This window comes from Podarcis filfolensis, assembly GCF_964270895.1.
Source record: "Podarcis filfolensis genome assembly, chromosome: 2".
In the NCBI taxonomy this organism is placed as follows: Eukaryota; Metazoa; Chordata; class Lepidosauria; order Squamata; family Lacertidae; genus Podarcis; species Podarcis filfolensis.
In genome coordinates, this window is record NC_139605.1 from 102188455 (window position 1) to 102201306 (window position 12852).

Here is a 12852-nt window from a genome sequence, read left to right on the forward strand (position 1 = left end):
TGGGCAAATAGGGTGACTGTCTCCTGAACAATTATTTGCAAGGATTGAATTAAACATTAGAGTGTAGGGTAGACTCTACAGTGTACCTAACAAATTCCAAATTCTCAGTGGGAACGCAACTATTTAAATCCAGATACATGGGTTCCTTAAAATTGCAACCCCTCCCCCCCTTTTCCTTCTTTAATGGTATTGCACTTTCTGCCTCCAGCGATATAATATTTGTTCAGATTGATTGTTCAGCATGTTGTTTATAGTCAGTAAGAACAGCAGTTTCAAAAATGGTTCCGCCTCTATCGACTTTTTCCTCTCTACTACCTGCCCCCTGATTTTGTGGTGCTTTGCAAGAAAGGAACATGCAGAACTACACCTGCAACAAATGTTGCTTAGAGAGAACTTCTGTGCCCCCCCCCCAATAAACTATAGCTTTGCTTGATTATAGTAAAAAGGCTCATTTACTCGTTTTTTGTTCTGGTGCCCTTCTACAACTGGGAACAAAAGATAATAGTAATGTTGGTTTCTGGCAATTAATAATGAGTTCTCTTGCTTCCTCCAGTGTCTCAAAAAGGCACCTACATTAAAATTGTTTGGAGTGTACAGTTCAAATGTTTGACAGCTCTAGCGTTTATGGATTTCCTTTTGGAAAGTTTGATTGTAGGATTCCTGGTTTGGAGGCAAGGGAAGACAATGGCACTCATTTTTTAAAGGCAAATGATTTTTAAAAAATTTCTAAGGACCTTAAAAAATATTGGGTACCTTCCCATTAATCTGGAGACACCGTAAATTGCCATAGCTGTAGACAGAATGTTGGGGAATGTGGACATGTGTTCTTTAAAAGTCAAGTTGGGTGGAGTTTTTGCTTAGCCCTTGAGCATGAACCAGAAACAGAATGCCATATTTAGGATCCCAAATGAATTTTCCTTGGGTCAAATTAAGGAGAATGTGATTGCCTTCAGTGTGTAGTGTATGCCCTTGTTTGATTACGTCATCTGCAGTTCTGCTGGTATCTTTCTGTGGAACACCTACTCTGCTTGTGACATACTTAAGGTTAGGATTGTATAGACCCGGCTTGCCATAGAGGTTTAGACCTTGTACTCCTTACATGTTGTCACTTTATAATATGAACCAATTTCCAAAGAAAGTTCTATTAAAATATAGGGATTGGATTCAGAGACTCCCTGCGTGGAGTTCTGCTCACAGGATGTTTCTGCCACGTGTTTCTTCCCTCCCCACACCCCAATTATGAACAAAATGTGTGAAATTGCAATGTATACTTGTCAGGATTGTAGTAAATGTTTGGAATTAATATGCATATTTGGAATGAATAAGCAATATCTGTTCAGACTAGCAAGAATGAATATATTTATTTGAGTGTGGGCGAGATGCTCTAAAAATACTGTTCCCTCTAAATGACTAGGAGAGGCTCCTAATACTACCAGATAATTTCTCTTCGCTATAAGATGCAAATGAAATTGTCGTTCATTGCCCACAACTCAAGGGGTATAACATTTTGTGTGTGTGTGTTCAGATCACTATGTTCCATGCACACAGTTGGCGGGACATAGCCCATTGGACAGTGTTGTTCTCTCCCCTTTCTTGACTCTTCATTGTTGACACACAACCCTCTCTCAACACTTTGAAGTGGGTGCTTGTTACCACCATTTTAGCATTGTGGGTGTATGTTTGTTTTTACAAGTTTCAAATTGGTGCACATGCACTGTTCTTAATTTTGTGTGTGTGTTCCACCACAGTGCAATTGCACAGCTCTGAGAACTGGATGTTTTTACAAACCGTTTGTGGCAGAGGGCAAGAGGACTACAGTCTTACTTTCCAATAAACATTATTGCATTCAGACTTCAGGTCCTCAGTTTTTCTAGTAAGTTTCACCACCCAACTAGGAAACTTGCCCACTTGTTTTTTCTAGTCAGTTTCACAACACCGTTCGTTACTATTGTTATTCCACTCTTACTATAATCTAAAAAAGAAAGGACAGGGAAGCAAGCAGTACTGTGGGAGTTGAGGACACCTCATACCAAGAGAAGAAGCAATCAATTAAACTTTTTGAGAGCTGAGATCCATAAGCAAAACATTGCAAAGGAGCCAAAAAAGCAAAGCTCTTTAGGGAAAGGACTTTCAGTAAAAGAAACGAAATGGTTCTACAACTGGTTGATGGCAAGAAACCTGATGGCAATAAATAAAGGAAGGGCCTCACCAACACGTCATCCAATTTCCCCAGGGACCACTTCTCTCACCTTACCTCAGTTGTACATTTTTCTGTTTGCACCTGGAGAGAGATTGCTATGTTGCTCTTTCCCTCCATAATGGATTTTTCTGTGGTAAGAAAAAAGATGCAGCAGTGGGAAAATACAAGTTTTGTACAAATAGATCATAACAACTTGCTCCCTTTGGTGTAATTAAAAGAAACAAACCATAGCAATTGGACAATAAGCATATTGTCTGGAAGCACTCTATGAAAACAATGACTGCAACCATAACTGAGGTCGAAGCCCTGGTCATTTTAATGGAATGATGCAAGTGTGTGGAGAAATGGGGCATGTGTTTGAGGAAGAATAAGAAAGAAGACAAAAATACATTTCTGATGTGTTAACATATTAGTTCTATATCTTCTTCTTTCTTTGGTGATCACTTGTAGCCAAGTAAGATTGTCTTCCATGAACATAGTCTTAATGGTGTGTCCATAGGTGGCTGTGGATTCCAATTCTGGATCCACATGTGTTTTCACAGTGGGGTCATAAGTTTCTGGGCAGGAGTTGATCATGGTGAGGGTTTTGCCAAATGTGCCTTCTTCTTTGCTTGTTTCTGCCTTTCATCCTGAGTTTGAGTGTCTTCAGAGTCCATTACACCTTTGGTAAAGGCTGTTCTCCAATTGGATCGCTCACAGGCCAGTGTTTCACAGTTGTTGTTGTTGTTGTTGTTGTTGTTGTTGTTGTTGTTGTTGTTGTCGTCGTCATTTTTTAAGATTTGCCTTGAAGAGAGTCTTTAAACCTCTTTTGTTGACCATCAGCATTACGCCTTCCATTTTTAAGTTTAGTATAGCGTAGTTGCTTTGGAAGACAATAATCAGGCATCCAAACAACATGACCAGTCCTGCAAAGTTGATGTTGAAGAATCATTGCTTCGACACTGGTAATTTTTGCTTGTTCCAGTACACTGGCATTAGTTCACCTGTCTTCCCAAATGATATGTAAAATTTTTGGGAGACACCGTTGATGGAATCTTTTGAGGAGTTGGAGATGGCGTTTATAAGTGGTCTGTGTTTCACAAGCATACAGTAAGGTTGGTAGTACAGTAATTTTGTAAAAAAACATTTTGGTTTCCCTGTGAATGTCCCAGTCCTCAAGCACTCTAAACTTCAGTCAGGAGAAAACTGTACTTGCAGAGCTCAGGCAGTGATGGATTTTGGCATCTTTGTGGAAAGATAGCTACCCAGGTAGGAGAAGTGATCAACATTTCCCAACATTACACCATTAAATTGGATTTGTGGCATTGCAGACGGGTTGTTTTGTGCTTGTTGGTGCAGCACTTTGGTTTTTTGGATGTTGAGCAATAGACCAAGCTTTTTGTAAGCTTCTGCAAAAATATTTAGGATGGCTTGGAGGTCATCCTCTGAGTGTGCGCACACTAAGTTTTCATCAACATATTGAAGCTCTGTGGTGGAAGTTATGATCGCCTTACTCTTTGCTTTTGGCCTACTCAAGTTAAAGAGCTTTCCATCTGTTTGATATACGATTTCTACCCCAGTGGGGAATCTCCCTTCGACAATGTGTAGAATCATGGCAATGAAAATAATAGAGTTGGGGTGATAACACATCCCTGTTTAACACCTGATCCCACTGTGAATGGTTCTATATACATCTTCACAGATCATGGTTTTCTATTATGTAAATAAGTTCAGATTTGTGGTGTTAAATTGCCGGGCTTGCTGGCTTAACACTAGTATGTCCTGTGTTCTAAGGAAATAGTGTTTGCTATAAAATAAACAACTGGCGAACTTTTCTCCAAGTCATAATCATTCAACCTTCTCTCCCAATTGTCATTGCCATTTTACGTAGCCCTCTACGCAGTAGCATAAGCAAAAAGACAATTGTCTCTCTGAGGATCTTCATTTACATTTCATAAAGGGAAAAGCAAGAGAGGAGTGTGGCATTAGTAGAAAGGAATGAAAATGAGGATGTGAGTTGGGGTTGATCCCTAGTCCTTAACTCAAATTTTATTTTAGCTGAAGTCTTCAAGGGAAATGTGACTTTTGAGAAGGGATTTGAAGAAATAACTATTCAAGGAGTGTAGCAGTGAGTTTCAGCAGAATAGATAGCGTCATCTGAGTGAGCGGGAGACACTAAATTGTCTAGAGGGTGGTAAAGTTGCAGGGACAATAATTATAGGCAAGGGCATAATTGGAAATAAGGATAGAGAGACCAATAGTGGTTAAGGCTCTAGATAACTATGAATGTACAGACAATACATTTTTACTGGATCTGGAAGGGGATGAGAAACTGATGTCAAGATTTGGGAAAGACGATCACATGATCTGATCAGGAGAAGTTAGTTATTTTGTTAATAGAGTCTGTTTTGGGGTGTGGAGATAAAAGATCAGGGACAAGAAGGTTGCAGTAGTCAAGACAGCAGATATTTGAAGTATGAAGTAGATTTTTAGCTAAGAAGAGGGAGATGGAGTAACATAGTTCAGGTAATATGCACAGAGAAGCAATAGGACTTGGTAGTGGATTGAATACTGAGAGCAAAGGAAAGGGAGAAATCAAAGATAAAGCCTGGGTTTCATGCTTGGTCAGCAAAATGGATGGTGACAATATCAGTTGATACGGGGAACAGTTGAGGAAATTACTTGGCACAGTTGAGTCTTGGATGCATAGAATTTGAGACAATGGTAATATCCAATCAGAAATGTTGGAAATCCTTCTAGAATTTGGTCAGGCTATATAAAGCATATTCTGAATTGAAATGTTCTGTTTAGGCATTGATAGACCTCTCCTCTGTGAGTTTATCTGGTCCCCTTTTAAAGCCATCTGAATCAGTGACCATCAATATATCTTTTGAGCATGAACTCCATAACACAAATGGAACACTATAATAATAAGTAGAAGCTTTTATTTTCAGGCGGTCTTGGCATGTGGGTGTCTTTAGGAAGTCTGCCGTCAAACATAAGTCATTTTGGACAGATAATGACATTTAGTACTAATTTGTTAGCTTCCACTGATGAAAATTGAACCACAACTACAATATATACAATATATACGCAATACATGTTAGTAGATTATATGTAGATAAACTATTTGTATTCCATCTGGTGTGCCCTGTGTTTTTATTCTCAAATGAAAACGGGATTTTTAATTTTTTTAAAAAAAACAAACACAGTTTGTTTAAATCAGGAGATTCAGAATATGCAGGCCATATTTACATGTGGGTGGGACCAACCATCTGTCAATCACCTGACATCATAGGATACCAGGGGATTCAAAGTTCAGTCTGGAAGCAGGGAGAGGCTTATTTCCAATCTTAGCACTGTAGTTCCACAATGTGGATTAACACCAGGTGTTTTCAGACTGTTACTGTCTGCTCTTTATTATTTAAGATTGCACCTAAAAATCTGATAAAATCTGATAAAAAGTCTGATAAAAAGTCTGATAAAATCCTATGAACATTTCTAATAAATCATATACAGATGTGGGCCTGGTTTGCATATCACATTAAAAAACCTATGGTTTAATGTGAATGTTCAGAAATGAACCACAAGCCTAGGTTTGGATGTCCCAACAAGCCAGACTTTGGCTTCTTTTTGGTGGCACGGCAGTGGTAGGAACAGGGAAGCGGCAGAGTGAGAACTCTTTGCATTCACATTTAAGTCATAGTTTATAAATGTGGTTGAACGTGATGTTTAGCAATACAGTACGTGTGATTGTGTTGCTGTTCTTTTGTAAATGCTTTGTAGATAAATCTAAACGTATTTCATAATGTGTTTTTTTTCTTCTTACAGTTCTGTGTGCAAAAAACTTGGTGAAAAAAGATTTTTTCCGTAAGTAAATGTTTATGTATTTGTCTCCGAATTCTGTTACACAAGGTTTGAATGTCTCTTTGCCTTGGCTACCATGTGGTAATCAGCCAGCTAAGTCAGAGGGCACTAATGTGATTTTAAATGCATGGCCACAATTTTTGTGGGAATCTAAGGTTCAAGGCAATGATCCAAAGGGCTATGCATGTTTATTGCACAAACAATGCACACAGTTGGGTTTTTTTTGTAGTATTGCCTTTTTAGAAGCTGTTATCTCAAAACATGAAAAGAACTCAGAAAGAAAGGTGGAGATTGTTAGGAGAGGAGCTGAACAGGGGGACAGCAGACTAGTGTGAAAATTGCTTTCATTCAGGCTTCCCTTTAGTAAATGTGGTGTGAGATCATGTAACAAGCCTTGGTTCTAGCTGTAGTCTCTTGTGTACTATGTAATATTTATAAATTTGTAAATTGTTATATACATTACTTAGTCTGTGGTTACATAATCAGGTGTATTGATTTTGGAACTATTGAAAGAGTCTTCCCATTCTTTGAAGTATTTTAGTGAGAACATTTGTAAAGAACCACTTTTCTTCTAGTATTTGGGATCATGGCCTACTGTGTCTTGAAATACCTATGCCATGAGTCCAAGCAAGCAAACTCTGAATGGCATGTGAGTTGTAATAAATAAGTAAATAGAAAGGCCAGGCTTATGGACTGCCTTATGGATTTTATTGTAGAAAAAGCACCAGGGGGTATCTCTTTTTCCTTTTTTTTCAATGTTACACTTGGCAACAATGCTGAAAGGTTTGATGCCTTCAAGAAGAGAGATGACCGAGTATAGAAGCAAGCTGAAAGGCCTCTAAGTTTCTTAAAATTCCTTGGATAATGTAAGAATACTAGTACTGTTCAGTGAAAAAGAGATAACTTGGAAGAATCAAAATATGTTATAAAAAGCCAATATTTGGCAGCCATTCATGATTAAGATGACCTAATTTAATTATACTCCCACCCTATTATGTATTTTTCCTCCCTTCTGACAGGGCTTCCTGATCCATTTGCTAAAGTGGTGGTTGACGGATCTGGCCAGTGCCATTCTACAGATACTGTGAAGAATACCCTTGATCCAAAGTGGAATCAGCATTATGACTTGTAGGTGTTGATAGGAGTGATCACAATATAGCTAGAATTCGAGCTGGGCATTGATTGATAGACTAGAAATGTATAGCATTAGGTAGCCCCTGATAATTTATCTGAGAGTTGGTAAATGTTTATTAGCTTTTAAAAGCTTTAAAAGCACAGTAACTAGCTAGTTCTTTTGTGGTGCTTTTACATCTGTGGCTATCAAACTGCTTAATGGACATGGTGAGTATCTTTATTCTTCTGACAATTGATGAACACAGGCATGGGATGAACAGCTGTGCTACCATACATACACATGAACGTGCACACACCTCTTTCTGGTCTCTCAGTTTATTTGTGCAGTATGTTACTGGCATAAAATTAGTTAGGCTTTTATTGTAGCGTTTTCTTTCATACGTAAAATAGTCTGCATCTACTTGCATTATAGCCCAAGAAGAGTCAAGATCATAGAAACAGGATTGCAGTGTTTCAAGGGACCACAAAGGTCCGAACCCCCTACAATGCAGGAATCTTTTTGCCCAATGTGGGGCTCGAACCCACAACCTTGAGATTAAGAGTCTCGTGTTTTACCACTGAGCTGAACAGAAGGAAAATTGGTGAGGGAAATGCTAGACTGTATTGTGCACCACACAGGGGAATGTGAGGTCCAGGAGCAGTGAACAGGCTGAGGCCGGTGGTGAGTTAAACATGGCCACAACTTTATCAGTTACAACATATCAGAACTTTGCATGCATAGGGCAAAACTCCTCCTGTCGGGCAGCCTGCCCACTGGCAGATGTTTCTTCCGCAGCCTGCCTGCAGGGGAAAGAGCCGCTGGGCACATAGAGTCTCGACTCACTGCAATGCAGACTGCTCTAGTTGGCCCCATCCACAACATGACCGTGTGGCAGCCAACCTCAGCCCTCTGAGTGAAGCTGTTGGCACCTGCAGCTTGGCACAAATCTATATCCCAGAAGTGGACTGTATAAGTCTCTCTCCAGTCTGCTCCTCAGGCCTCCTGTCAGACAGCTAGCCAAAGCCTCTGATTAGCCCTGACTGGGGTCAGGGGTCTGTCTGGTTGTCCCCTTATCTGCCTTGGTAGCTGATTCTGTAGACCATAATACTCTTAATCTTAGGGTCATGAGTTCAAGCCTCATGTTGGGCAAAAGATTCCTGCATTGCAGGGAGTTGGACGAGATGACCTTTTTGTTCCCTTCGGACTCTACATTTCTATGATTCTCCATTTTCTCTGCAGACAGCATAAATGAGGCTAGCTGTGGCAGTGGCGTTGTCCAGGAAGTTCTGCTGTTTATACTTAAATAGTTGCAGCAGAGGGGCAAATGTTGCAGTTCTGTATTAGCCTGGGTTTGTGATTCCCTAGTATCACGAGGCTTTAGTACAAGGTGACCCAACTTTTCATATCAAGTGGGCCACAAAAGAGTACCTTGATACTGAACACACGGGCCACACACTGCCTTGTCATCCAGTGGGAGGCAATGAAGTCAATATTTGACACACCCACCCTCCCTTTTTGCTGCCTTCCCAAAGTGGGTTGAGCAATGCACCAGGCTTTTTGAAGGAGGCCCTAGGGCTGGGGCGGGGGGCAACAGGTGTTACTGAGGGCCTCAGGGCTGCATGTTGGATCACCCTGGTTTACTAAGTGCTTGGGTCCCCAGCTCAAATGTTTGTATGTTGACAAATGTATGTTAACAGCTACGTCAGGACAAAAGTCCTGGGAGTAAGTCTGGTTGGATCTAATGGGCTTACTTCTGAGCAACCATGCATAGGACTTTGCTGATGATCTTTGCTTTTAAGTAACCTTACAGTAATTAAGGATGTTGATGGAGAAAGGATGCAAAAAACCCCACCAAAAAACCCCATGTCATTTAAATGTATTTATTTCAACATAACTTGGCCTTCTGATGAGCTTCAGCTGTTTCAGACTACAACTGTGCACTGGATAGAGTTGTAGTATAAAAATCAAATCAAATCTGGTGGGCAGCAGGTTGCAGAAGGCTCACGTAACTCTTGTAAGTTCCCAACTCTTTGTGGAGAATATATATTCAGTATTTCTTTTCATTCACAGAAGGCTAAAAAAATAACAGATAATATGTAGTTTTCTGCCAGACATTGGCGATTAACCCAGAAGTCTGTGATTATCTGCTGTACTATCCATTTCATACAGTAGATTCTGAAAGTATAATAATGTTTACCCTAACAACACACTGTTGCATGGGAATGCTGGTCTCTGACCTATGACACATTCATTGTTATAGGAAATAACTTGCTTGGCAGTCAGTGAACATTTCCCCCCTTATGGATACTGAAACTATGGCTTTGTACACAGTACACATTTAAACCACATAGCTTCCCGCAAAGAATCGTGGGAACTGTAGTTTGCCCCCAGAGTTATAATTCACAGCGCCCTCAACAAACTACAGTTCCCAGGATTCTTTAGGGGAAGTAATGTGCTTTAAATGTGTGGTGTGTACATGGCCTAAGTGTGAAATGGATTTGTTGTGATGTGAAACAATGTTTAAATTGTGTTGCATGTACTTGGATTTCTGTAAACTCTTTTAAATTGGTATATTTTGGCATTACAAGAGGCATGAAATTAATGTAATATCTAACTTAGGTTTTGATGAGAGGGAACTGAAATAAAAAGATGATAGAATTAGTTCAGACTAGTTAGTGGAAAAATCTAGGCCCTCTTCCAGAATTATGTCCTCTTTTATGTCATCAACTTGAATGTCAACAAAATATTGCCCATTTTTGTTAAGCACTCCTCTAATGCAATCTTCTTATTTCCCATTTCTTAGAATTTTCAAAAAAACAAGCATGACATTGGTTAGATCAATTTGATGCTGTAAATGGAGACGTCAAGGCAATAAAAAGCTTTTGTCAGAGAGGATTAAAAATCAGTTTCTGTTGGTTTCTTGCTGTAGATAGAAATATTGTCTCTATCCTGACAAGCAAAGTAGGCTTTTCCAACACAGATTTTTCATACTTAGTGGCTGCCTACATTTGGTTTCCCCCTCCCAAACAGAGTTCTGTCACAGATTTTTAGTTGGGTGAAGAACACAGTTGGTTAACCAGTTTGTTGAAAATCGGATCCAGTGAAACAAATATATTGATTTATTGTCTAGATTTGAAACTAGTTTCTGGGACACTAGCATTCATAACTTTGTCTTTGCTCACATACATGCTTCCATTATCCAAATTTACCATATGTCAAAGATTAGAAGACCGAGGAGTGATGTGCAGCGTTAGATGGATAAATAATGAGAGAGTCAAGTGAATGATTGGTTTTAGCTGCTATTTGATACAATTTCTGGTTTTTCATTTTTTTGTCGTTGTTTCGTTTCAGTTTGATTCAAAATAAAGATACATACTTTTATCAGCCTTCAAGTGAACAGTAGGCTAGACGAAAAGCTTTTTTTCCAAAAAGCTCAACGCAACCATAAAGGAAATGTTTTTCTTCCTCTGGAAAAACATTATTTACTTGGCAAGACGACTTTGCATTGATTCCTATGCTAAACACAGGGACTGTGTGTCCTTTAGCAATTCCTCAGTTTCTTTGAACCAGCTAGATCCAATAGGCATAGCAGCCTCTATCCTGAACAAACAAGACTTGCGCAGAACATTGTAATAGCTGAAAACGTAAATATATTTATAAAGTTATGTATTAAATACATTTACCATATGCCTTCATGTTATGATTTTTTTTAAAGAGCACTGGAAAAGGCTTTACAGTGAGCACAATTTTTATTTAGCGCCCTGTAACTTGTTATGGTTTTAAAGCAGGCGGACAGAATATGAAACAAGATCAGCTTCACTTTTCCTATTGCTTATCGGGCACTCTTGACTTCTGAATAGAATTATATTGGAATAGTCATGGTGGATGAAATCAAAATATGACCTGTCAGAAAACTACATTAATCTCTGTTTATGTGGCTGACAACTAATAATTTATTGCCTCCCTCTTTGGGGAGGAATGGTGGGATATAAATTAAATAACTAACTAAATAAAATTAAATAACTGAATAATACAAAGCTGTGCATTGCTTTAAATCTAAATATAACTAGATTTCAATTCCACCCCCTTCTCAGTAGCACTGTTCCCTCCTGTGATTGTTTGCTGATTGTTATGCAAGCTGCCAACAGAAATCTTGGTCCTTTTTTTGCATGTAGGCCTTCAGATAGTGTGGGGCAGGGTGGGGGCAGCAGTGAGGTGGGAGGAAGTGTTCCCTGAACTTGAAAAAAAAATTACCCTTGTAAGTCTTGGAAGGTACAACAGGGTTTTGGTCTGCCAGTCCTGACAGCTTCATTTATAGTTAGATAACTAGAGATATATTACAGCTCTGCGGGTGGGGGAAGTAGATAATTTAAATGGGTGAATGTAGGAGGATATGCTTTTAGTAAGTGGAATACTTGGATGTTTGTCCTAACAGGGAATGTGTAATGGAAGAAGACTGCTAAACATCTCTCAGGGAGAACCATAATTCTTAAATTTTATATCCCCCCCAGGATTAAACACCCAATGATATACCAGCCATTTGCACTTAGACATACTGTCATTGTCTAGCCAAAGGACGACCGTGTTTGATTTACGCAAGACATTTTGAAAAGCTCTTTTGAAATTCCTTCGTGTAAAATCTGTTTTACAAATAAATTACTAGGGGAGCTTTTGCCAATCTGTAGCATGCAGTTCCTGTGAATCTGACCTCTTCTGCCAGGGGAAACCATGTTTACACTTCTTAGCTGCAAAAACACACTGAAGTAAAAAAATAAAGTGTATTCCATAGACTGTCCAAAGAGTGCAGTTAACAATTTGTGTTGCTCCAATTCTTGTCCTTTTTCAGATACATTGGGAAGTCAGATTCGATAACGATCAGTGTATGGAACCACAAGAAAATTCATAAAAAACAGGGAGCTGGTTTTCTGGGCTGCGTAAGACTTCTTTCCAACGCCATAAACCGCCTTAAAGACACTGGTTGTGAGTAGACCCTGCTTTGGAATGAGCTTTTCAGAATTTAGAATTTATTATTATATAAAAGCAATCCTTTATGAAAACAAGCATGCTTTTCCCTCACTTAATAAAGTACAGACATGTTTAGGCAAAGAAAAACTTCATAGTGTATGCGGGTATTAAGTGATTGTTGTAGATTGTAAACTGTGCTGTTTTTTCCTCCATAGATCAGAGGTTGGATCTGTGCAAACTTGGGCCAAATGACAATGATACCGTTAGGGGACAGATTGTAGGTAAGTGCAGATTTGATTTTGCTAATTTGAATATGTGGTTTTAACACGTAGTTAAAATATCAAAGATTTTACCATCTGAATTTGAAAAAGTTCCCCCTATTACTGACATGTGTTTGGGCTCCTGTGTAGAGAGCCTGCAATCTGAGAGGCATGGAGTTTGATGAATCCCTACTCAGTTTTGGCAGAAAATCCCACTTACATTGTGTGACGCAGCTGCCATAGCTACAAAACATGGGCAAAAGTTAGGCAAGGCTGTCATGGTACAGACTTGACTGTAATTATGATTTTATTATTTATTGCATTTATATCCTATCTTTTCCCCCTCCTCAGTTAATCCCCGTAACAAACCAGTGAGGTTAGGCTGAGTGGCAGTGACTGAACTGAGGTCACTCCTTGAGCTTCATGGCCAAGTGGGGAATTTGACCCCCGGCTCCTATGACCTAGTC

At 39.3% G+C, this 12852-nt stretch overlaps 1 protein-coding gene across 1 annotated transcript in view; it reads left to right on the top strand.

The window, feature by feature from the left end:
• Window positions 1-12852, top strand: part of SMURF2 (SMAD specific E3 ubiquitin protein ligase 2) — a 70857-nt gene that overhangs the window by 31277 nt on the left and 26728 nt on the right. Inside the window, exons 2-5 of the mRNA XM_083598686.1 lie at window positions 6011-6049; window positions 7066-7174; window positions 12007-12140; window positions 12341-12406. Of these exons, the coding sequence (XP_083454812.1) occupies window positions 6011-6049; window positions 7066-7174; window positions 12007-12140; window positions 12341-12406 (348 nt within the window). The remainder of the gene's footprint in view (window positions 1-6010; window positions 6050-7065; window positions 7175-12006; window positions 12141-12340; window positions 12407-12852) is intronic.